Raw genomic sequence first — 27,166 nt, 5'->3', positions numbered from 1 at the left:
AACTTTTTTTCCCCAGTGTTGCCCAGGGTGCTCATATTCAGCTATTATCCACCATGACCCCTCCTCCCACAAGTTTTTTTTGGTCACTGCATCTCAGGATAGCATCTTGGTTCGGTAATCATGGCCTGCATTCTTTGTTCTTAGATATGACTTTATATTTGAACATATTGAAATTCATACTGTTTGCTTGCATGAACCATTCCTTCAACTTCACTAACAAGAAGTTCTCCTTTCACTATTGTAGTAGCTAATTATTCATTTTTTCTTGGCACTGCTAGCCTTTTTTCACTGTAATTAGTTTTCTTTGGGTCTTCAGACTATTCTGTGTATAGTGTGTTGTGCAGGATTTAGACTGGCTACAGCTTCAAAAAGCAGGTATGTCAATATAATCAATATTGCTAATACTTTGTATCTGAAAATGTTCTACTGAGGAACTCAGGATTAGGATATTAGGTATTTGGCATCAATAGTTGCATCCTATGGGCATGTTCTACTCCAGTCTGCCTCAATTCTGGATACTGTTAGTTTTGCGTTTGTCTTGTCTTGATCTTCCATTGCACATTGTCATGGGTGTGAGTGTAATCCACATACCTCCTTGGTGTAGTATAGTCGAGTGTGTGTGTGTCAGAGTCTGCTCTACAGCCTTAGCTAAGGGCCAGTTGGCTATTAGTTCATGTGGTAGAGTCTCATGCACTAAGCTCCAGAGGTCTCAGGTTTGATCCCGCCTGCCGATGATCAGGGACTGTCAGCGTTACATGAGCAGAGAAGGTGTTCATCCCCCAATTCGCCCTCCCACAACAAGGGGTCATGAAGACCCTCTGCTGAAATTCCAAATGATTGGTCAGTCTATTTTGATGGGCAGGGAAAATGACCAAGGAGTAGATGCACTCAGGAGCAAAGTTCCCCTGGGATGTGGCTGGTTTCTGATGGGAAATCCATGTTTGAGTAAGTGTTGCTGGAGCATTAACTTCTCTGTATGGTGAACTGGCGGGGGTGGCTAAGGAGTCAGCCAATGGCAGCATGGCTATGAAGAGAACCATGAGGCTTATGGGGAGAGGATCCTGCAGTCCTTATAGATTTCCCAGGCATCTCTGGAAGAATTTAGAATCTGCACAGATACACTCTACCCGAGGCTGCTTTCGAACTTGAAAGACAAAAGAAACTGCTCATAAATTAAGATGTCTATACACTAATGCGAGGAGCCTAGGGAACAAAATGGAGGAAATAGAGCTACTGGTGCAGGAAGTGAAACCGGATATTATAGGGGTAACAAACGTGGTGGAATAGTAGCCATGACTGGAGTACAGGTATTGAAGGCTATGTGCTGTTTAGGAAAGATAGAAATAAAGGCAAAGGTGGTGGAGTAGCATTGTACATCAATGAGGAGGTTAACTGTAAAGAAATAAGTGATGGAATGGACAAGACAGAGTCTGTCTGGGCAAAAATCACACTGGGAAAGAAAGCTACTAGAGCTTCCCCTGAGATAGTGCTTGGGGTGTGCTACGGACCGCCGGGATCTGATTTGGATATGGATAGAGACCTCTTTAATGTTTTTAATGAAGTGAACACTAATGGGAAATGTGTGATCATGGGAGACTTTGACTTCCCAGATATAGACTGGAGGACAAGTGCTAGCAAGAATAGTAGGGCTCAGATTTTTCTGGATGTGATAGCTGATGGATTCCTTCACCAAGTAGTTGAAGAACCGACAAGAGGGGATGCCATTTTAGATTTGGTTTTGGTGAGTAGTGAGGACCTCATAGAAGAAATGGTTGTAGGGGAGAACCTTGGTTCGAGTGATCATGAGCTAATTCAGTTCAAACTAGATGGAAGGATAAACAAAAATAGATCTGGGACTAGGGTTTTTGATTTCAAAAGGGCTAACTTTAAAGAATTAAGGAAATTAGTTAGGGAAGTGCATTGGACTGAAGAACTTGTGGATCTAAATGCGGAGGAGGCCTGGAATTACTTTAAGTCGCAGCTGCAGAAACTATTGGAAGCCTGCATCCCAAGAAAGGGGGAAAAAACCATAGGCAGGAGTTGTAGACCAAGCTGGATGAGCAAGCATCTCAGAGAAATGATTAAGAAAAAGCAGAAAGCCTACAAGGAGTGGAAGAAGGGTGGGATTAGCAAGGAAAACTATCTTAGTGAGGTCAGAACATGTAGGGATAAAATGAGAAAGGCTAAAAGCCAAGTAGAGTTGAACCTTGCAAAGGGAATTAAAACCAATAGTAAAAGGTTCTATAGCCATATAAATAAGAAGAAAACAAAGAAAGAAGAAGTGGGACCGCTACACACTGAGGATGGAAAGGAGGTTAAGGATAACCTAGGCATGGCCCATTATCTAAATAAGTACTTTGCCTCAGTCTTTAATAAGGCTAATGGGGAGCTTAGGGGTAATGGAAGGATGACAAACGGGAATGAGGATGTGGAGGTGGATATTACCACATCTGAGGTAGAAGCCATACTTGAACAGCTTAATGGGACAAAATCGGAGGGCCTGGACAATCTTCATCCGAGAATATTAAAGGAACTGGCGCATGAAATTGCAAGCCCGTTAGCGAGAATTTTTAATGAATCGGTAAACTCAGGGGTTGTACCTTACGATTGGAGAATTGCTAACGTAGTTCCTATCTTTAAGAAAGGGAGAAAGAGTGATCGGAGTAACTATAGGCCTGTTAGTTTGACATCTGTAGTATGTAAGGTCTTGGAAAAATTTTTGAAGGAGAAAGTAGTTAAGGACATTAAGGTCAATGGTAATTGGGACAAAGTACAACATGGTTTTACTAAAGGTAGATCGTGCCAAACCAACCTGATCTCCTTCTTTGAGAAGGTGACAGACTATTTAGACAAAGGAAATGCAGTAGACCTAATTTACCTTGATTTCAGTAAGGCATTTGACACAATTTCACATGCGGAATTATTAGTCAAATTGGAAAAGATGGGGATCAATATGAATATTGAAAGGTGGATAAGGAACTGGTTAAAGGGGAGACTACAACTGGTTGTGCTGAAGGGTGAACTGTCAGGCTGGAAGGAGGTTACTAGTGGAGTTCCTCAAGGACCGGTTCTGGGACCAATCTTGTTTAACCTTTTTATTACTGACCTTGGCACAAAAAGCGGGAATGTGCTAATAGAGTTCGCGGATGACACGAAGCTGGGGGTTATTGCTAACACGGAGAAGGACCAGGATATCATACAGGAAGATCTGGATGACCTTGTAAACTGGAGTAATAGTAATAGGATGAAATTTAATAGTGAAAAGTGCAAGGTCATGCACTTAGAGATTAATAATAAGAACTTTAGATATAGATTGGGGACGCATCAGTTGGAAGCAACAGAGGAGGAGAAGGACCTTGGAGTATTGGTAGATCACAGGATGACTATGAGCCGCCAATGTGATATGGCCGTTAAAAAAGCTAATACGGTTTTAGGATGCATCAGGCGAGGTATTTCCAGCAAAGATAAGGAGGTGTTAGTACCGTTATATAAGGCGCTGGTGAGACCCTACCTGGACTACTGTGTGCAGTTCTGGTCTCCCATGTTTAAGAAGGATGAATTCAAACTGGAACAGGTTCAGAGACGGGCTACTAGGATGATCCGAGGAATGGAAAACCTGTCATATGAAAGGAGACTCAAAGAGCTTGGCTTGTTTAGTCTAGCCAAAAGAAAGCTGAGGGGGGGATATGCTTGCTCTTTATAAATATATCAGAGGGATTAATATTAAGGAGGGAGAGGAATTATTTAAGGTTAGTACCAATGTAGAGACAAGAACGAATGGGTATAAACTGGACACTAGGAAGTTTAGACTTGAAATTAGACGAAAGTTTCTAACCATTAGAGGAGTGAAGTTCTGGAACAGCCTTCCCAGGGGAGTAGTGGGGGCAAAAGACACATCTGGCTTTAAGATTAAGCTTGATAAGTTTATGGAAGGGATGGTATGATGGGAGAGCCTAATTTTGGCAATTGATCTTTGATTATCGCCAGATAAGTATGCCCAGTGGTCGGTGATGGGATGTTGGATGAGATGGGATCTGAGTTACTGCAGAGAATTCTTTTCTGAGTGCTGGCTGGTGAGTCTTGCCCACATGCTCAGGGTTTAGCTGATCGCCATATTTGGAGTCAGGAAGGAATTTTCCTCCGGGGCAGATTGGCAGAGGCCCTGGAGGTTTTTCGCCTTCCTCTGCAGCGTGGGGCATGGGTCACTTGCTGGTGGATTCTCTGCAGCTTGAGGTCTTCAAACCACAATTTGAAGACTTCAATAACTCAGGCATAGGTTAGGGGTTTGTTATAGAAGTGGATGGGTAGGGTTCTGTGGCCTGCTTTGTGCAGGGTGTCAGACTAGATGATCACATTGGTCCCTTCTAACCCTAGAATCTATGAATCTATGAATAAATAAACTTGTGCTGTTTCTAGAGCATGTTTATTCTCCTGAATGTTTTTCCATAAGAGGAGATTATTTGCACCATTGTTTCTTGCGCACAGGTGGAAAAACAACCCAATTGAAAACAACAAAACACCCTTTTAAGCTATTTAGATAGCAACTTCTTGGCATTTGTTCCTATTTTTCTAACTTTCCTCAGATAGAAAATTAGCATGTTTAGAACTATTAACATACTTATTCTTGTTCTTAGATACCTGTAAAATAAATCACTTTATTTATTTATCAGTCAATGCATTTTATCACTTGTGTAACAAAGGGACAGACAGTGTTACCTGGTTATTTTATGATAGTGCTACACAGTTTGCCATTTACGTAACACTAAGGCCTTGACTACACTACAAAGTTGTCAACTTAAGTTATGCTGACGCTGTAAGTAAACCGGGGTTGCATGCCCACACTACAATCCTTGTGTTGCTGGACTGCATCCACAGTAGCAACTGTTTCATGGACACAGAGAGCTGTGCATGGTGGAGAGGTATCCCACTTTTCAACTAGCCACAGGGTGTTTTGAGAAGGGTTTGCAATACCTCATGAGAGTAAGTTCAGCATCTCATGATGCAGGTTTCTCAATTCCATCATTCCGTGGGCATCCAGCTGCTTTTCAGCTGCCCTGGTAACCTGCAAGCCAAGCCATCTGTCACAAAGCATGGATCCTGCACTGCTCTTCAGTATTGTGCTGTGCATTATGACCACAAGGCTGTAAGAGGAGATCAACAGGGAGGCTATTCAGCTGAGGGGGCCTTGAAGGAGCATTTTAATAATGAGCCACAGTAATGTGTGTTGCTGTAGTGTGCTGAGCCTGACATTGTTTGTTTGCACCATGCTATGAACCTCGTAATGATTGCTGTGTGTGCCTGACTATGACAGTGCACATTCACCGATTGCTATTGTCCAGTGAATGTTATCAGCAGCCACCATGTGACAGAGAATAATGAAGATAAATTCAGTTTTCATAAGTAGATTTTTTTTTTGTTCCACGCCCATGCAAACGTACCTATGTAATCCTGAGGTAAGCATCATACGTGCAAGGGAAAGTATCTTTAAAGTGGGGGGGGAGGGGGGCAGAACAGGGAATTTACAAGCACATACACCAAAAATGTGCTCACAGCTAGGAGTGTGTGTGTGTGTGTGGCTGTCCATTGTGCTTAATCTCCTGTGGGGTAGAATGCCTTGGGTACTGCTTCAGCCCTAGAAGATACATGTAATGGGGGACAGGAAGAGTGTAGGGAGGTCCTGGATTCTGGAATGCTTTTTCCTTTCTTTTTAAGCTTTGTATGATTTGAAGAATATTTCAGCCAGAATTAAGACAAACCTCAAACACCTGAATTTGTTTCAGATAGAGATTATTTACATGTATATCTAATGATTTGTTGTAGAGTGTTGTAACTTACATGCAGTACACTTCTCTCCCCCTCCCTCCCTACAGTCCTATATCAGGACATGTGCACCTATGCAAAGAGAAAGCAAAGGGGAATAAATCCTTATGATTTCTCTGCAGCTACTAGCTCTGATGAATTCTGTTGTAAATATATTTCAGTACTACCATTCCAATAGAGAATTGAGGCAATAGATCAGGGGTCGGCAACCTCTGGCATGCGGCTTGCCAGGGTAAGCACCCTAACGGGCCAGGCCAGTTTGTTTACGTGCTGCATCAGCAGGTTTGGCTGACCGCAGCTCCCTCTGGCTGCGGTTCACTGTCCCAGGCCAATGGGCGCAGCGGGAAGTGGCATGGGTGAGGGATGTGTTGGTCACGGCTTCCTGCTGCCTCCAATGGCCTGGGATGGCGAACTGTGGCCAGTGGGAGCCGTGGTCCAATGAACCTGCCGATGCGGCAGGTAAACAAACTGGCCCGGCCTGCCAGGGTGCTTACCCTGGCAAGCCGCGTGCCAGAGGTTGCCGACCCCTGCAATAGATTCAAAAGAGTATATCAGAGCAAATGTAACTAGAGGTGCAGTGGAAAGACAGAGATTCTTGAAACAGGAGGTGCTGGTCCAGTTTTTTTCTGATACCTGGTTGCTTTTCAGACTCCTTCCTTCCTTTGAAAGAGGTGAGAGACCAAAGGATACCGCTGTACATCTGTGATCCCTGTGGAAGTAGAGACCCAAGTCATGTTCCGATAACAAAAGTTCATTCCAATTCTGAATATGTGTATTAATGGAAATACAGTATCTAGTCATATGACACTGACTCACCTTTAATAACGTGGTACAGAGCCATGTAATGCTGCAATTTATTTTAATGTAACATGTTTACTAAAGTAAAGATTTCCTGAAAACTGGATTTTGTTTTAATTCAAAAACCTTCCTCAGGATAAGTAAATCTCTCTTCTTTAATGAATAATGTATGACAGGTGTACAAAAATTGTACCAATTTCTCACCCTCCATCAGTATTTAAACCCTGCGCAGTTTACATCTATATGAAAAAGTGAATGCCAGTGGCATCCATTTTTACTTGTCCCAGGAGAAATTTCACTTTGGTTTCATTTTCTTTTCATTCTTCCTTGAAACCTGCCCTCTTTTTTTTTGCACAGCCTAAAGCTAAGCATTCTGACCCAACCCTGACTGCTCCTTCCCATTCCCTGCCCCCCATATCATCACCCTGACCCCAGTCCCCTCGTAGAAGCAGCTTGTCTGCAGCTCAACACTGGAGTGACTATTTGCCTCCCTTTTCTTCTGCTATGCCTGCTGCAGCTCTTGGATTTTATTTTTTTTTACATGGCACTGCTGCCGGTCCCTATTGTAGTCCTTCTCTTCCATGCCCCAAGCAAGTTCCTGCAGCTGGAGTGGAGCTATGCCTGCAAAGCATCCTCTCCCCACAGACTCCGCAGATCCACCACTATCCAGGTACTCCAGGCAGGAGTGTGTTTGTTGCATGGAGCCAGCTACTGCCCAGCTGAGCATGTCATGTGAGCTCTTCACACTGAGCAAACAGGAAGAATAATTTCAAAACTTGCTGGGGCTTTAAAAGAGAGGGGCACTACCTGCGTACCTGGCTGCAGGGCAATGGCGTTCATTGTCAGATACTTCCTGAAGGCCACTTAAGGCAACATAAGCAATGCAGTGTCTACACTGACACTGTGTCGCTCTAACTGTGTCACCCTAAGCTCTACACCTCTCATTGAGATGGTTTTATTAGGTCAGTGTATCAGGCAAGTTAAAGTGGTGGGAGAAACATTGTAGCATGCACACCTCCATAATTAGATCTATGTAAGCTGCCTTATGTCGACTTAACTTTGTAGTGTAGACAAGCCTTAAGTGTGATCAGACATTCTGCAGTGTAATTCAGGATTCCAAATTTTTAAAAGTGATATGGTGTTGCACCAATGTCTAAAAGTAACTTAATTTGGGAATGACCCTTACTTTTAAAAAGTTATCTTACACTGGGTGAATTAGATCTACTCTGTTGTTCATTTCTCTTTTTGATTTCTGAATTGGTTTATCCAGATACAGTAATCAAATCAGAGACTGAAAAGAGGTGCTGTCTGTTGTTAGACAGGTTTTTTTGTATGTCTTTTCTAGTGCACCAACCTCTCCTGTTCTTCCTTTCATTTTCTTCTTCCTCCCCTGTAGCCTCTGACCTCTTCTTCTTTGACATGATGAAAGGGAAAGAGTGGTAATCTCCTGTCTGAATTCCATCTTCATCATTACCTTAGCCCGACTCTCCCAAGAAATACTACTGTTACCTATCTATTGTAAAGAGTAGTACTGTTAGTAATCCCATTAGTAAGCATACAATCCTGTCTGATGGGGATAAAAATTGCATAAAGTTGGATTGAGACTGGGCACTAGTTTTATCTTGTTGCCTGAATTGAACCATGGTAGTGTAACTATGTTTATGCTAACAATTGTTTTTTAGAGATGGCATTAAAAGATTAAAACCTCTATTATAATCATAATGTTTAAAATTAATTATCATGTATATAGCTAGTGAAAAGTGAGGTTTGGAAATACAAATAGAACTAGTAAAAATTTTAGAATAGTGATATATTTGAACAACTCATCTCATTGTTAGTAAAAGTTGTACCAATTTTGTGCTTGGTATGTATATTTTAATTATTTTCCCCTTTTCTTTTAACAGTGCTGTAATTCATCATTGAAGCCACATATTCAAAACAGTTTATACCATCAAACATTTTTTATAGACTGATTCTATGTCTCTCAAACTCTCTAAGCACTGTGAATTGAAACTACCAAACTACGTGGAATTTGCAAGCTGCTAACACGTGGGTCAAATGGCATATTTTTCTGATATTTAATAAGGAGCCTTATCACCATTATGATGAACCGGGAGAAGTGGGTTAACCTCAGTCCTTCAGAATTCTCTCAGCTTCAGAAATATGCAGAATGTAAGTACTTATTGTTTTGAAATATTCTATATAATTTCACTATATTAATTCAACATTGTCGACTTCAAATTGAAATGTAATACAAAAGATTGTCCTGAGGCTGTATGTTGGCATATAAGCAGAGATGTTTCTTAACCCATGAAATAAAAACAGCAGGTGGGTGTCATGATCAGCCTTGAATAGACAAATGTGCCACTCATTGGCATGTTAAATTTGTATTCTATGGTGATTAAATTTTATTTTATTTTTTAGCTTGAATTAGACTTTTTGTTCCCAAAGTTTTGGTTTCTCAGTAAATTATCTTTTTAGCATAGATGGCTTAAAAAGTTTTTTAAGAACAGATAGGGTTTTCAGTTTGGGAAGATCTACCTATACTAAATATTCATGGACGGGTTATGAAATACTTCTGCCAAAAGGATTGTAGACTACCTGGAAGCCAATTTGCTTGCTATGTGGTGTGAAACTTACTGTTGCACTTAAAAGGCATGTAGGATTTGGAAGTGGTGTAAAGAGAGCATGCTCAGCCATCAGTGATACAAGCATCTTGGCTTGTACTATTGCATTTGATGCTGGTGGATGCAGAGAAATATTGATGGATTTTTAGAAGGAGCGTATCCAGCTCTTTACCAGGAGGATGGTTTCCAGTGTTGAGATACATGAAGATACAGTAGGGATTTGAAAGTGTTGAAAATAGGAATGTGTGTGACTCCTGTTGTTTTCTGTGGGATCTGTTTGCATGCGTTAGTGGGAGGACTAGGATTTTATAAAGTAAATTATTTTACCCAGTCTAAGATTGCTTGGAACAAAAGGATGTTATGTCTTCCCAACTGCTTTGTATCCGTAATAAAGGTTTTCACGTAGTAAAGATAATTTATTCAAAAGAATATTGGGTCTGCCAGATATAATCCTTGGTTTGAAACTCTAACCAGGTGAAAGTGTTCTCACTGGATGACGACACTGGTAAGAAAATTTTTCAAACTGTGCTCAAGACTTCTTAATTTAAAATGTGTAGCTTTTATAAGAAACACTACTTAGTCATCAAGTGCAACTTTTTTCACAGTATCTCACAACTTTGGCTGGGTTTGAACCATTTCACTCAGAATCCAACTATTGAGAATAGTAAAATTAATGTTGAGAAAAGAGAAGGAGATATGAATATTTATGGCAGAATTAGATTACAGGATATGTTTCCAGTGTACCCCAAATCTGAGTCTTATACCAAATACCACTCTCAGAAGGATTAAAATTGTAAAAGAATAGAGCTTTAAACAAGGTGCATGTTTGGGCTTATGGATTTAGCAGTTACTGAAGGAATAAGAATTGGAACGCAAACAAACAATTTGACAGTCTAGATGAGCTGGCAGATGTAATATTGTAACAGTATTAAGGAATGATACAATATATATAAAATGCTTTTATTTCCATGATATATATAGTTAGAACTATGCTGACTGCCACAGTGAGACTGTTAGGAAATCAGTCAGCAAAAGAGTCAAATTAATAGTGCCAGAACTACACACTTTTTTATGTCTACACTACAGGATTATTCCGATTTTACATAAACCAGTTTTGTGAAACAGACTGTATAAAGTCGAGTGCACGCGGCCACATAAAGCACAATAATTCGGCGTTGTGCGTCCATGTACCGAGGCTAGCGTCGATTTCTGGAGCTTTGCACTGTGGGTAGCTATCCTGTAGCTATCGCATAGTTCCCGCAGTCTCCCCCGCCCATTGGAATACTGGGTTGAGATCCCAATGCATGATGGTGCAAAAACAGTGTCGCGGGTGGTTCTGGGTAAATGTCGTCACTCATTCCTTCCTCCGTGAAAGCAACGGCAGACAACCATTTCGTGCCTTTTTTCCCTGGATTGCCCTGACACACGCCATAGCATGGCAACCATGGAGCCTATTTTGCCTTTTGTCATTGTCACCGTATATGTACTGGATGCCGCTGACAGAGGTGGTATTGTAGTGCTACACAGCAGCATTCATTTGCCTTTGCAACGTAGCAGAGACGGTCACCAGTCGTTTTGTACCATCTGCTGTGCCATTGTAAATTGGCGATGAGATAACGGTTATCAGTCGTTCTGTACTGTCTGCTGCTCTCATGGGTGCTCCTGGCTGGCCTCGGTGAGACAAAAGACAAAAATGGGAATGACTTCCCGGGTCATTCCCTCCTTTGTTTTATCTAAAAATAGTCAGTCCTGCCTAGAATATGAGGCAAGTGTACTAGAGAGCCAATGCATCAGAGAACCAGAGAGCACAGCCGCTCCGTGTCAGATCCCACAGAAATGATGAGCTGCATGCCATTTTAGGGGGTGCCCCTGCAACAACCCCACTCGTTGCTTCCCTGCTCCCCCAACCCTCCTGGGCTACCGTGGCAGTGTCCCCCCGTTTGTGTGATGAAGTAATAAAGAATGCAGGAATAAGAAACACTGACTTGTTAGTGAGATAAAATGAGGGGGAGGCAGCCTCCAGCTGCTATGATAGTCCAGGCAGGATATTAAATGGTGGTGGGGAGAGGAGCCCAGCATCCTGCTGCTATGCTAGTCCAGGCAGTACAGAATCTTTTGTTTAGACATGAAAGGGAGAGGGCTGATGGAGCTCAGCCCCCAGTTGCTGTGAGGAGGACGGTTACCAGCCGTTCTGGACCATCTGCCGGGAATAACCAGGAGTCATACCTATTTTTACCCAGGTGCCCACGGCCGACCTCATCTAAGGCAAGCCAGGAGCACTCACAGGATGACGATGAGGATAGCTATCAGTCCTTTTGTACGGTACTGTCTGCCACCAGGGAGGGGAGGGGAGAGGATGCTGCTGTTCAGTGACGCAGCACCCCGTCTACCAGCAGCATGCAGTAGACATAGGGTAACATTGAAAAAAGTCAAGACATGAATTTTTTTCCCTTTTCTTTCACGGGAGGGGGTGGGGGAGTGAATTGACGAGATATACCCTGAACCCCCCCCCCTGCACAATATGTTTGACCCTACAGGCATTGGGAGCTCAGCCAAGAATGCAAATGCTTTTCGGAGACTGCAGGGACTGTGGGATAGCTGGAGTCCTCAGCACCCCCTCCCTTCCTCCATGAGTGTCCATTTGATTCTTTGGCTTTCTGTTACGCTTGTCACATAGCACTGTGCTGTGGACTCTGTATCATAGCCTGGAGATTTTTTTCAAATGCTTTGGCATTTTGTCTTCTGGAACGGAGTTCAGAACAGGCTTGTCTCCCCATACAGTGATCAGATCCAGTATCTCCCGTACGGTCCATGCTGGAGCTCTTTTTGGATTTGGGACTGCATCGCCACCCATGCTTATCAGAGCTCCACGCAGGGCAAACAGGAAATGAAATTCAAAAGTTCCCGAGGCTTTTCCTGTCTACCTGGCCACTGCATCTGAGTTCAGATTGTGACCGCTCTGGACAGCAATGGTGCACTGTGGGATACCGCCCAGAGGCCAATACCGTCGATTTGCGGCCACACTAACCCTAATCCGACATGGCAATACTGATTTCAGCGCTACTCCTCTCTTCAGGGAGGAGTAGAGAAACCGGTTTAAAGAGCCCTTTATATCAATATTAAGGGCCTAGTTGTGTGGACGGGTGCAGGGTTAAATTAGTTTAACGCTGCTAAAATCGGTTTAAACGCTTAGTGTAGACTAGGCCTTAGGGTGACCGGATGTCCCATTTTTAAAGGGACAGTCCCGTATTTGGGTACTTTTTCTTATATCGGTGGCTATATACCCCCCCCCCCGCGACCCCAGTCCCGTTTTTTCACAGTTGCTATCTGGTCACCCTACTTTTATATCTACAGTAATATTTGTAATATCAAATTGAAAACACATATTGGATACTGTAATACTGTATCTCCAGAGGAACTGGAAAAGGGTTAAACAAGCTCCAATTGTTTTTTTCAAACAGCATGTTAAACATTTTTATGAATAACATGTTTTTATGAGATGATATGTATGAAAATTATAAAATATGTCAATGATTCATTTGCCAGCCACAGACTATCAAGTTGGATTTTCATTTGCTGTTTCTTGCATTTAATTTGATATGTAAGCTTAATTTTCAAAATCTTAACTTTTCTGAAAACTCTAAACAGCTATAGTAGTTTGTAATTGAGTAAGACAACATTTATAGTTTTTATTTCAGTTAGTGCTGATGCATATAGTACTCATTTGAGCCCTATCCAAAGCCCATTGAGGTCAATGGATTTTGGATCGAGCCCTTACTGATTGATAGGACAGTCAGACCCTTTTACCAATCCTCACTGAGATCAGGCTAATCTTCTACAGCAAAAGAGTGTGGACAATAATTTTTTTTTTTTTTGGACTGGGAACAATACTATAAAATCATGCTTTAGATTATTTTAACTGCACTGTGTTGGCGTGACTGGCATGATATACAAAACCCTTTGAAATACTTGGTAGTCTATTACATGCACCAGGAGATTGAAAGAAACCTTTTTAAGCACTTCAGCATTTCATTTCAATATCAATTTTATATTTTTTTAAATTTAATTGAAAGAAATTTTGACATATTGAAAATATCAAAACATTTCATTTCAGAACTGTTGAAACAAAACATTTTTTTTAAACCTAAACAATTTGGTGAAATTGACACAAATTTGCAGACTATTTCATTTGACCTGTACAGCCTTTCTCACTGAGAAAGTTTTGAATGAAAAATTTCACCCAGGTCTAGTATATAACTTGATCCTAGCTTTGTCAGAGGTGAGGACTGATAGCCCAGTGAATGTAGTCCCTAAATCAAAGGCCCAGTGGCACAGCTTTAGTACCAGAAGTGTACCACAAAACCGTACATGTGATCTATGAATATATTAATGGTGTTGACAACTCAAGGGATGACATCATCATCTGGGGCTCAACGAAAAAGGAGTAGGATCATATACTTTGGGAAGTCTGGGATATAACTAGAGCTACAAACTTCAGACTAAATAGGGAGAAATGTGTTTTAGGGATTACAGAACTGACTTTTGTTCGGGACATTATTTCCAGTGAAGGTGTAAAACCTGACAAGAGGAAGATTTTAGCCATTGAAATGATGCCATGTCCACAGTCAAAGAAAATTGTCCAGCAGTTCCTGGAAACGGTTAATTATCTTGGAAAACTCATACCTAAGGCTATGGTATAGTCATGGAGATTTTTAATAAAAGTCATGGGCAGTAAACAAAAATTCATGGCCTGTGACCAGTCCATGACTTATACTATATACCCCGGACTAAATCTGCGAGGTGGGGGGACAGCCCAGGGGACTCTGGGGAGTTGATGTGGCCCAGGGAGTGCTGCAGGTGCTCTGGGAGAGGGTGTTGGCAGGACTGGCGGGCTCCCTGCCTGGCTCCTTGTGGCTCCCCCCTATACGGAGACGCCGACCCCCCCCCCCCAGGTGGAGGCGTGGACAGATGGCTCTGTGCACTGCCTCTGCCCCAAGCGCTGGCTCCGCAGCTCCCATTGACCGGGAGCCATGGCTAATGGGAGCTGAAGAGGCGGTGCCTGTGGGCAGAGACAGCATGTGAAGCTGAGGGAGGGACAGATGGGGTGGGATCTGAGTACTACAGATAATTCTTTCCTGGGTTTCTGGCTGGTGAGCCTTGCCCACATGCTCAGCGTTTAGCTGATCACCATATTTGCAGTCGGGAAGGAATTTTCCTCCAGGGCAGATTGGCAGAGGCCTTGCGATTTTTCGCCTTCCTCTGCAGTGTGGGGCACGGGTCACTTGCTGGAATATTGTCTGCATCTTGAAGTCTTTAAACCATGATTTGAGAACTTGTAGCTCAGACATAGGTTAGGGGTTTGTTACAGGAGTGGGTGGGTGAGATTCTGTGGCCTGCATTGTGCAGGAGGTCAGACTAGACAATCATAATGGTCCCTTCTGACCTTAAAGTCTGAGTCTATGACATTTCGCTGCTTCCAGAATGCCGCTCAGAGCCCTAACCCCCTTCCATGCCCCAGCCCTGAACCACTTTGCTGCTGCTGGGGGAGGAGTGTGCCGTGTCCCAGGAGTGGCTGGTGCATCTGGTCCAGGAGCTGCTTGAGCTGCTCAGATGGCCCCCAGGCTAGCCGTTGCAGAAGTCACGAAATCTGTAACTTCTGTGACCTCGATGACAAACACATAGCCTTACTCGTATCTAATCTATCTACCGAAGCAGCAGCTTTGGGAAAACTCCTAGAGAATAAAAATGAATGGTATTGGGGTGCAGAACAGGAGAAATCATGGGAAGATTTAAAACAACAAGTGATACAAGACACTATGTTCAAGTTCTATGCACCCAGAAGGCCTGTTAAAATCTCACAGATGCTTCGCAGTCTCGGTTAGGTGCAGTGATTTTACAGAAGCGTGAGGATTGTTGGTAACCAGTGGCATAAGAATCCAAATTATTGACTGAGGCAGAAACCAGATACACTCAGATAGAGAAGAAACTTTTAGGAATGTTGTTTGCCTGTGAGAAATGTAATCAGTATATTTATGGACAGCCAGTGGAAGCTGAAATGAACCACAAGCCCCTGACAGCGTTATTTGGTAAACTTCTAAATGACTGTACCTTAAGGATTCAAAGCATGATGATAAAGCTTCAAAAGTATTACTTGGTTGTGACCTACATGCCCAGTAAATTCATGTTCACTGCAGATGCATTTTCCAGAGCAGTGGCTTCCATGAAACCAGACAAACCTTTAGAGACAGCCAGTCAGGTTAAGGAACTGGTTAAAGGGGAAACTACAACGGGTCGTACTGAAAGGTGAATTGTCAGGCTGGAAGGAGGTTACTAGTGGAGTTCCTCAGGGATCGGTTTTGGAACCATCTTATTTAATCTTTTTATTACTGACCTTGGCACAAAAAGCGGGAATGTGTTAATAAAGTTTGCGGATGACACAAAGCTGGGAGTTATTGCCAGTACAGAGAGGGACCGGGATATCCTACTGGAAGATTTGGATGACCTCGTAAACTGGAGTAATAGTAATAGGATGAAATTTAATAGTGAAAAGTGCAGGGTCATGCATTTAGGGATTAATAACAAGAATTTTTATTATAAACTGGGGAGGCATTACTTGGAAGTAATAGAGGAGGAGAAGGACCTCAGAGTATTGGTTGATCACAGAATGACTATGAGCTGCCAATGTGTTATGGCTGTGAAAAAAGGTAATGCGGTCTTGGGATGCATCAGGCGAGGTATTTCCAGTAGAGATAAGGAGGTGTTAGTACTGTTATACAAGGCACTGGTGAGACCTCATCTGGAATATTGTGTGCAGTTCTGGTTTCCCATTTTTAAGAAGGATGAATTCAAACTGGAACAGGTACAGAGAAGGGCTACTAGGGTGATCGGAGGAATGGAAAACCTGTCTTATGAAAGGAGACCCAAAGAGCTTGGCTTGTTTAGCCTAACCAAAAGAAGGTTGAGGGGAGATATGATTGCCCTCTATAAATATATCAGAGGGATAAATACCAGGGAGGAAGAGGAATTATTTAAGATCAGCACCAATGTGGACACCAGAACAAATGGATATAAACTAGTCATCAGGAAATTTAGATTTTTTTTAATTAGATGAAGGTTTCTATCCATCAGAGGATTGAAGTTCTGGAATAGCCTTTCAAGGGGAGGAGTGGAGGCAAAAGACGTATCTGGCTTCAAGACTAAGCTTGGAGGGATGATATGATGTGATAACCTAATTCTGGCAATTAATTGATCTTTGACTATTAGCGGCAAATATGTCCAATGGCCTGTGTTGGGACACTAGACAGGGTGGTATCTGAGTTACTACAGTAAATTCTTTCCTGGATGTCTGGCTGGTGACTCTTGCCCACATGTTCAGGGTTTAGCTGATCACCGTATTTGGTTTGGGGGGAAAAAGGGGAGGTTCTCCTTCCTCTGCAGAGTGGGGCATAGGTCACTTGCTGGAGGATTCTCTGCACCTTGAAGTCTTTAAACCACAAGTTGAGGACTTCAATAGCTCAAACATAGGTCAGAGTTTGTTACAGGAGTGGGTAGGTAAGATTATGTGGCCTGCGTTGTACAGGAGGTCAGACTAGAAGATCATAATGGTTCCTTCTGACCTTAAAGTCTGAGTCTATGAGATGCAAGCCTATGCAGGTATAATTGTAAAGTCAATTCTCTTAGCTAACAGGAAACTGCAAGAAATAAGAGATGAAGCAGAGAAAGATGAATCGTTGGGAAACCTTAAAGAAGTGATAATTAAACTGAAGAAATAAGTAGTTGCTGTCCAAGTATAAGAGATTATTGGACCTGTAGACATGAACATACTGTGATAGAGTGGGTGATTTTTCAAGGGTAATAAGGTTGTAATTCCAGTGAGCCTCCAAAAAGAAATGTTACAGAAAATCCATGAGGGTCAGTTACAAATTGAGAAGTGCAAACAACGAGCACGATATATGCTATATTGGCCATGGATTGATCACAACATTGCAAATGTGGTAGGAAACTGCTTTTTCTGCTCGAAATACAAACCATGCCAGCAGGCAGTAACTGAGACCTCAGCCAGTTCCACAAAGTGTATGAGGCACTGATTTATTTACCTGGCAATCAAAGGATTATTTAATAGTCCTAGATCATTATTTTTTGTATCCAGAAATTTGCACACTGCACAGTACTAATAGTAAGTGTTCACTAGCATGAAGGAAATCTTCTCCAGACATGGAATTTCAGATGAAGTCTTCAGCGATAATGGGCTGCAATTTTCCAGTGCAGATTTTAGGCAATTTGCCATAGATTGGGATTTTCATCACAAAAGATCAAGTCCAAATTACCCCCAATCAAATGGAATTGTGGAAAGGTCTCTAGGGACAATAAAGAACCTTATGAAAAAGACTTTTGACAATGGGGGTGATCTGTATGAAGCGTAACTTGTTTACCAAAGTACATCCTGGGAGAATGGATTTTTTCTTGCTTTGCTGTTAATGGGGGGAAAAGGACAGATCTTATTTAACAACCACTGATATCTTGCTGAAATCTCATAACAATGAAAACATACAGAAGATGAAAATCAGAAGTCGAAGCAGAAATATTATTTTGATAAAAAGGCCCATCTCCCATCTCTTAACCCAGGGGATAGAGTGTGTCTGAGGAATCACACCTCGAATACTGTAGGCCAAAGAGGTATCATTAAAGAACAGCTGCCTCCAAGATCTAATGTACTCTAGACAGACCAGGGAGACCCATTTCAATATAATCAAAGGGATTTACAACTAATCCCAGAAAATTCCAACACTTTGACTCTGCCATTTCCCATCTGACTGATCCTTTATCATTGAGTCACAAAGGAGAAACTGTTAAGGAACAAGAGAGCCACTCAGATGCCAATGAAAGGCTAATACTGAGAAGATCAGAACAGGAGACTGAGTCTTTCAGGATGTTTAGAGACTTGCTAACCTTCTTGGAGAAGGGGTATTTGAGGAAAGTGAGTGGTAAAGACTCAGTTGAGAGTGATTTGCTGGTAACCTCTCCTCTCTAGGTAGTTGAGAGGTTGGGTTTATGGAAATGTACTACATGGTTTGAGAATTGTTGTTAAATAATTGTTAGCTGTTTATATATATATATATATATGTACATAAGTTAATTTGTTTTTCTTTAAGAGAGATGATGTAGAAATATGTTTGTAGAAGATTATAATTTAGAGATGTTCCCTCATAAGGACAGTATTATGAACATAGGAATTTGGAGCTGTGCCCTGAAGGTGGGCGCTGGGGACACCCCCTGGCTGAGTTCACCAGAGATGCTCTCCAGTTTGTTTTATTAAAGTTTTTTTCTTTCTCATTCAGTAGTTTTATTTAATGAACTCCAAGATCATTACAGTCTCCATTTTTAATTAATTTTCTGCTTCAAAAGTCTATTTGTGGAGCAACACAAGTGTTCTTTTAAAGAGAAGAAAAGTGAATTTGGGGAAAAGAAAGTACATTTTAGTTCAGATTTAGCTCCTCAGTAGCTAATGACTTTTAAAAATAATAATTGTTCCAGATTATAGTTATTTTTTTGTCTCCTCCAAAGAGAGGAGTTAAGTGATCAAGTTAAAATCTCATAGCTGCTACTCTTATGAAGAAGGAGTAGTGCAAGTTTGGGGTGGTTGTCCTTTAGTGGTTTTAGAAAACTGTAGTTTATTTTAGTTTTCTTTTATTTTCTTCATTTTGAAGACATTATGATTATGAAAATAGAGTAGATGCCAAATCCTGAAGAGCAAAGCATAGAGAAATGCATACAAATTATAACTCATGGAGTAGAAGAGAAAGATATACCTCTTCTTATTAGACCTCCACCAGTGATCACCTCTTTGCCCCTGTCTTTGTTTTCTCTGCTCCTGAACCTTTTACTGTTTGTTTCTTAGTTTTGGTCCAACAGAGTGACTGATCCAATTTCTGTTAAAATCAAGGGCAGTATTTCCATTGCCTGAAAGAGGAGTTTGGATCAGGCCTGTATTCTTGAAACTGCCAAGTCTGCATATGAAAAGCTCTTATTGAAGTCGGTGGGTAGTCTGTGTGCAGGATCAGGCCCCTCGTCCAAAAGGGGAGACCTTGCCTCCTTGAGTGTTTGTAAAGTGCCAGGCACATGCATGATGCTTTATTAATAACAATAGCAGCCTGAATGGATAGGGTAGTGAGAAATGTGGGTGAAGCTGGGGTGATCTCTCCACTGTGATCACATCACTATGTGCAGGATTAGTTTGGGGAGGGTCAATGCTCAATGGAACATCTCATTTTTGTGAGACAGGTATTAGAATCCCCATTTTCACATGGGGAAACTAGGGCTTCCATTGACATCAGTAGGAGATATGTCATTGACTTAATCATCCTAAAATATGGCCCTTTGTTTAATTCCAGAAGCAGGATTAGAAAACAGTGCCTTGTTCTTAGGCTAATCTTGCTCTCCTGAATCATGCAGCATGTCATGCTCTTGAGCTGCTTTCTTTGTGACCAAAGGGCATAGTGGCTGCTCTGGCATCCAGCTGGAAAGGAGCTTCCTACCACCCTAGTGCCATCAGTGGCAGCTGAGTCAGTGCTGCAAATTGATCTAGCAGTACTAAAAATAGCAAAGCCACATGTCTTCAAATCTCAGCCCTGAATGGCTGTAGTGGGGGAGTATGAATAACCTATAATCTTTAGAGGAAATCACAGTGACAAACTTTTAGTCCTGGAGATTGGTTTTCATAAATTTATATTTTCAAGGCTATCTTTGCCAGGAACACTTTTAGAAACTTCCTAGAGAGAGAGGGGCCTGGTCTACATTACACGTTTATACTGATATTAGCAGCGTTAAACCGATTTAACGCTGCACCTGTCCACACAACGAGGCCCTTTATATCAATATAAAGGGCTCTTTAAACCGGTTTCTGTACTCCTCCCCGAAGAGAGGAGTAGCGCTGAAATCGGTATTGCCATATCGGATTAGGGTTAGTGTGGCCGCAAATCGACAGTATTGGCCTCCGGGCGGTATCCCACAGTGCACCATTGTGACCGCTCTGGACAGCAATCTGAACTTGGATGCAGTGGCCAGGTAGACAGGAAAAGCCCCGCGAACTTTTGAATTTCATTTCCTGTTTGCCCTGCGTGGAGCTCTGATCAGCATGGGTGGCGATGCAGTCCCAAATCCAAAAAGAGCTCCAGCATGGACCGTATGGGAGATACTGGATCAGATCGCTGTATGGGGAGGCAAATCTGTTCTATCTGAGCTCCGTTCCAGAAGATGAAATGCCAAAGCATTTGAAAAAAATCTCCAGACAGAGGCCACAGCAGGGACTCAGCATAGTGCTGCGTGACAAGCGTAATGGAAAGCCAAAGAATCAAATGGATGCTCATGGAGGGAGGGAAGGAGGGGGTACTGAGGACTCCAGCTATCCCACAGTCCCCACAGTCTCCGAAAAGCATTTGCATTCTTGGCTGAGCTCCAAATGCCTGTAGGGTCAAACACATTGTCCGGGGTGATTCAAGGTATAGCTCGTCAATTTATCCCCCTCCCCCCCGTGAAAGAAAAGGGAAAAAAATAGTTTGACTTTTTTATATGTCACCCTATGTCTACTGCATGCTGCTGGTAGTCGCGATGCTGCCGCACTGAACAGCAGCACCCTCTCCCCTCCCCTCCCCGGTGGCAGACGGTACAATATGACTGCTATCCATCATCATCATCAGCCCATGAGTGCTCCTGGTTGGCCTCAGGTGAGGTTGGCTGGAGGCGCCTGGGTAAAAATAGGAAAGACTCCCAGTCATTCCCAGTAGATGGGACAGAACGGCTAGTAACCATCCTCATCATAGCAACTGGGGGCTGAGCTCCATCAGCCCCCTCCTTTCATGTCTAAAGAAAAGATTCTGTACTGCCTGGACTATCATAGCAGCAGGATGCTGGGCTCCTCTCCCCTGCACCGTTTGATGTCCTGCCTGGACTATCATAGTAGCTGGAGGTTGCCTCCCCGTCATTTTATATACTAACAAGTCAGTGTTTCTTATTCCTGCATTCTTTAGTACTTTATCACACAAATGGGGGAGGACACTGCAACAGTAGCCCAGGAGGGTTGGGGGAGCAGGGAAGCAACGAGTGGTGTTGTTGCAGGGGCATCCGCTAGAATGGCATGCAGCTCATCATTTCTGCGGGATCTGACACAGAGCGGCTGTGCTCTCTAGTACGCTGGTTCTCTAGCACACTTGCCCCATATTCTAGGCAGGACTGACTCTATTTTTAGATACAACATAAAGGAGGGAATGACCCCGGGAATCATTCCCATTTTTGTCTTTGCACCCCTGGCTGACCTCAGCCAGGAGCACCCATGAGAGCAGCAGATGGTACAGAACGACTGATAACCGTCATCTCATCGTCAATTTACAATGGCATGGCAGACGGTACAGAACAACTGATAACTGTCTCTGCTATCTTGCAAAGGCAAAACAGTGCTGCTGTGTAACGTGCAATACCGCCTCTGTCAGCGGCATCCAGTACACATATGGTGACTATGACAAAAGGCAAAACGGGCTCCATGGTTGCCATGCTATGGCGTCTGCCAGGGCAATCCAGGGGAAAAGGGTGCGAAATGATTGTCTGCTGTTGCTTTCACGGAGGAAGGAATGAGTGACGACATTTACCCAGAATCACCCGCGACACTATTTTTGTACCATCATGCATTGGGATCTCAACCCAGAATTCCAATGGGCAGGGAAGACTGCGGGAACTATGGGATAGCTACCCACAGTGCAACGCTCTGGAAATCGACGCTCACCTCGGTACATGGACGCACACCACCGAATTAATGTGCTTAGTGTGGCTGCGTGCACTCGACTTTATACCATCTGTTTTACAAAACTGGTTTATGTAAAATCGGAATAATCCCGTAGTATAGACGTACCCAGAGAGAGAGGAAACGAGCGCTGATATTTCTAGCTCTTCCGGATCAGGGGTTCTCTGGTTGTGAGATTCACAGGCCTTAAATGCTGGCATTGTTTCTTACCATGTCTCAGGGTATGTCTACACTGAGAACACACTCATGGCTGGCCTGTGTCAGCTGATTTGGGCTCGCAGGGCTCAGGCTGTGGGGCTATCAAATTTACAGTCTAGATGTTTGTGCTCAGGCTGGAGCCCGTGGGCTGGGATCCTCCTTCCTGAGGCCAAGTGATAGCCCAAGCCCAAATGTGTACACTGCAATTTTATAGCCCCAACAGCCAAACCCCACGAGCCTGATCCAGCTATGCCGGGCCAGCCGCAGGTGTTTTATTGCAGCATAGACCTATCTTCAGAATCCTGAAGGATAAAAGTTGTTTCCTCTCTCTCATTGAGGCTTGATCCATTAGAGCAATGGACTCTTCCCATACTCTAGACTGAGAGGAAATTCTGTCTGAACAGATGTGCTAAGAGAAAACCCAGAGAGACCTCTAGGATTTTGCCTAATACTGCAACCAATGTGTTGCAGCATTAAGTGATACTACCTTTGAAGATAAATTACTTTGGCTAGTTTAAAAAAAAAACAAAAAACCTAACCAACAGCTTATTAAAATTCTAGGAAACATTATTTGAGAACTAATTATGCCTCTGTCTTGTTTTTTGCATTTATTTTCTCATTATCTACTTTTTTCCTATGGACATTTGCATGCAAGCAGGCAAAATCCTTCTTTTCGTAAGAGTTCATCTGTTCCTGTTGCTCATTCCCTACATGGAGGATACAGGGGGATAAATATAACTGATTTCTGTGGAATTGATTATGCTGGCACAAAGGAAGAATTATAACTTCAGTTCAGCAAGCTGAGAGGAAACAAACAAAAAATCCTGGAATTATGTAATTATGGCAGAATATCAGCTTTAATTTTTTTTAAAAGTTGTGAGCCCTCTTGGTTTTGAAGAAATGCTTGAAAATGTATCCCACCCAAGTGTAACCAATACAGTCCTGTCTTCCTGAGTCAGTACACAACCTGAAACAGTAGCTCTGAGAAGTGAGAATTGCCTTATTTCGCTCTATCAGATATTCACTCCAGGATCCACTGTCTGGAGGGCCTATCAGAATCACCCTAGTAGAGGAATGTGTATGGCAAGAGGAGTGCAGAGATCAACAGATATATACTGCTGCTGAGTGGGCCCTTCTGCTGCTACTCCCGCTTCTCAAGAAGCGGGCAAAGCTCCCATCCCTGCTGCTCCTGAGAGGAATTGTTGCTGTTTCATGTGGGGAGAAGGCCTATGCTGTTTCTGTGTCTCTGCGATGGGGCATGAGTGCAGCAGGGCTGCATGATGGAGCCTGTATTCCAAGGGCCCTGGATTGCCTTATTCTGGCTATGCTTTCTGCTAATAAAGGTACCATTGTTCACATTCAATTTATGACTTACTCATTTAAATAACAGTTTGAGTCATACTTTTAATATGTTCATGGTTATATTCATTTTCATTGTTTTTGAAATACTGAAAATGTATTGCTCATTGTGTTGCTTTGGAAGAGTTTTATTGGGACATTAAGGAGTACCATGTAATTCTGTTGAGAGCATTGCAGATTTTATTGACTGTTTTGAGAGATTGATTGTCTGCAGAAAGACACTGCACAGTGGTATATAATTTATTGCTTAGTAAAGCAATTTGGAATATACTGGGAGAGTATACTGCCATTAAATGCCAGTATTGTATGATATTGTACTGTTTTATATGGTTAACAAAAGAATAAGTTTAGCTTTTGCTTAAAGGTCAGATTACTTCATATGAAACCTTGAATATATTGAAACCAATTGTTTCAAAATTATTTGTTGCTTGATAAAGGTGCCATATCTTGGACTGAGTATAATTGTGACGGTAGCTGCTGTTAATGGATTTACTTGGAAAAATGCAATACGTCAGGATGCACTAACTGGCCTGTTTGGAGATAACGTAGTTTCACCCAGAAAGACACATTGAATAGCCTTGGAATTCTGAGACTTTGCTTGCCTGTTGAAAATGAAAAATATTCTTTTTTATTAATTGAATACTATATGAAATTGGTAGAGTGGACAACTCCTGCCTTTAGTTTCTCTTTTATATCAATGGGTCTTCACAGTGTTAAGGACAGAATTTGACTTCCTTTCTTTTATCAGAATATTAGTTAATAGCTAGTATTTTTGGCATATCAGTGTGGTCATGGTTGCTTGGAAGGAAGCACTGTGTATCCTTAAGTGAGGGAAACTCAAATGAATGAAGGCAAAACAGTAGTTATAGTTTGGAAAGTGACCAGAGGAGGTTAGAGACTTTAGATAGTACATGATTTAAGTTAACCATGTGCTTTGGTGCTTCCCTGTATAGAGGCCAGTATTCGAAAAATGAAAGGACTGGGGAGCATCCAAGTAGCTGGTAAATTATTTAAATGACACTAACGAGGATGAGAGAGGATTGAATAGGATGTAGGTAGTTTAGCCTAGTAGTCAGAGCAGGGGTCTGGTCCAGTGGGTGGAGCAGGCATATAGCTTGAGGAATAAAGCCCAGGGTTAGTATCAGAGTTATCTACTGATTTACCAGAACCAGGAATCAAAGCTGGATTAGATACCAAATGTCAGAGCCAAGAGTCAAGCCAGAGTCAGAAGTCAGAGCCAGGACTATTAACTGATGACTGAAGCAAGATGTAAGGGCAGGAGCTGGAGGAGAGGCAAGGAGCAAGCACAGAGCAAGAGCATGGTGGGATCAGGAGTGAAGGCCGAGTTGATCTAGGAGCAGAGCAGGAACAGTGTTGGGTGTAGGAAACAGGCAGAAGCAGAGTCCAATGCAAGAGGAAATCACCTGGTTGCTCAGACAAGTTCCTGTCTCTACTTCTGGCTTAAATAGTGAGGGTTGGGCCAATCGGCGGAGCCAGTTCTTGTGGGTGTGCCTTGGCTCAGATTGTAGTCCTACTAGTTTCTTGATTCACTAGATTTTACAGACATTAGATGGAGGCCAGGATGTGATGGCTGTCTAGGAACTTTCAGGCCTGGGTTCAGGACCTGGGACATCACAGGAGACAAAGACCAGAGCAGTTAAGGGAGTTAAAATATCTGTGCCTGATTCACCACTGCATTAGTTCAGTTTTATGCTAGTGCTTGCAAATAGATATTGGAGGTGCAATCATGAGCCTCAATGAGGGAAGAAAAATATTGCAGTTTTGTAAGAAAAATGGAAGAGCTAGAGGAGGAAAGGGAAGCATGTACTGGAGCAGTGGTGCCCAACCTTATTACACAGGAGGACCATGTAAACCTAAGCACAACCTTGTGTGGAACAAACAGATTCTACTTATTTTAATAAGATTTAAAATCATCTGTATTGATTTATGTTTTAAGTTCAGCTTGTTTTGTATGTTTTTAGATAGAAACAACCTATGTACAGTATTGTCTATTTAAAAACAAATAAAGAAATCAGAGCATAAAACATGTATCAGAATTATAGAAAACAGGAAAAAATCATTAATGAATCTCCTGTTAGTATATTGTGTTGAGGCAGGCTGAGGGCCTTATGAAATGCTCTGGTGGGCTTTGTACCGGCCATAGATTGAGCTTCTCTGTACTGGAGGAAATCACTATAGTCCTAGGAGTTTCTCCAAAGATCTTTAATAGTAGAGCAGAGGCCAAGGAAGTGGATTGAAGTATGAGCCATGATTCCTGGGATGAACTGAGTGGTAAGAAAGCAAATAAAAAAATACATACTAAATTAAGAAAAAACAAAGAGAAAAAAGACCAAAAGGAAGGATATCACTCTTCAGAAAATATGAAAATGTCTTCATATTGAATTTCAGAACACGTTTTTGAAAGGATTTGCAGACCAAGACCCATGGGTGCCTAGTACATTTACAGCTCCCATATTAAATTAGTTACTGGAGAGGACAGGAACCTGAGAGAGATCAGACCTCAGAATGGAATGAGTTTAGAAAAAAATCAGAATAGTGTTAGAATAGGTTTATAGAGAAAAGAGCAGAGGAGTTGATCCAGAAAGGTATCTTAGCTTGATTCAGAAATTTTTGCTTTTAATGAACATTTGTATACAATAAATGGTAAACATTTTGTATGAAACAGAATGACTGTGACAAAGAGGGGGATCAGATGAAAGGAATCCAAATGACCTCTACTGAACAGAAGAAAACTGTAGAGATAGGATAAAGTTTCTCTTCCACTGATGATGAAGCAGCTCTACAAGAGCTGTTGCATTTTCTGTGGAAGTCTCCTGTAAAGATTCTGCAAGTGTATAAAAGAAATTTCATACTGAAAAGCTGTTAACTAAGTAAGGCATTCAACATTATTTTAATTAGCAATTAGCTAATAGTTGTGGTAGAAACAAGTCGTCATTCTTTTAACTTCATGGCTTTATCATAAATGTAAAGCCATGGTGCCTACCCTATGAATTTTGAATGAAGCTAGACTTGCTTGTCATGTTGCTGCTTAAATCCAAGCTCAATACTTCATCTTTTAATCTGCAGAAATGGTCAAGCAGATGCTTTTTGTAAAACATGGTATTACCAAACAGGATTGCAATCACACTGCTATGCCTTTTTAAATAATAAATGCTTTAAAACAATGTTGCAGTTTTGATATAGACCCTTAAAAGAATAGCATTTGTAATAACTTGTCACTTCTTCCCTAATGCACTCTAATACTTTCCAGCCAATTCATATAGGCCCTGATTAAGCAAAACCGTTAAGCACATGATTAAAATTAAGCACTTTTTGAAGTGTTTTGTTGAATATGGATGGTCATAAGTATGTGCTTTAAAGTTAGATGCACTTATGTTCTTTTCTGAATTGGTGTCAAAGTCTCTATCAGGGACTTTTAGAGTAGTAGTTGATTTTATGATACTCCCACAAGACCTATATTAGTTTGGTACAATGAGTGATTTACAGGAGGGATGCTGATCATTCTTGTAGATTGTAAGCTCCTCAGAGGAGATGCTGTCTTTTTTACTGT

At 42.0% G+C, this 27,166-nt stretch overlaps 1 protein-coding gene across 7 annotated transcripts in view; it reads left to right on the top strand.

Moving 5' to 3' along the window:
* DGKB (diacylglycerol kinase beta) overlaps positions 1-27,166 on the top strand; it is a 575,083-nt gene that overhangs the window by 65,080 nt on the left and 482,837 nt on the right. For 3 of the 7 annotated variants that reach the window (XM_050938613.1, XM_050938610.1, XM_050938611.1), the window contains exon 2: positions 8,523-8,790. The exons of the other annotated variants lie outside the window; for them this stretch is intronic. In XM_050938613.1, coding sequence (XP_050794570.1) covers positions 8,721-8,790 — 70 coding nt within the window. In that variant the 5' untranslated portion in view covers positions 8,523-8,720. The remainder of the gene's footprint in view (positions 1-8,522; positions 8,791-27,166) is intronic. 7 annotated transcript variants of the gene reach the window in all.

The sequence above is a fragment of the Gopherus flavomarginatus genome, chromosome 2 (genome assembly GCF_025201925.1).
Source record: "Gopherus flavomarginatus isolate rGopFla2 chromosome 2, rGopFla2.mat.asm, whole genome shotgun sequence".
Lineage (NCBI taxonomy): Eukaryota > Metazoa > Chordata > Testudines > Testudinidae > Gopherus > Gopherus flavomarginatus.
The sequence above is the reverse complement of the archived record's forward strand: the minus strand, read 5'-3'. Positions and strand labels throughout refer to the sequence as shown.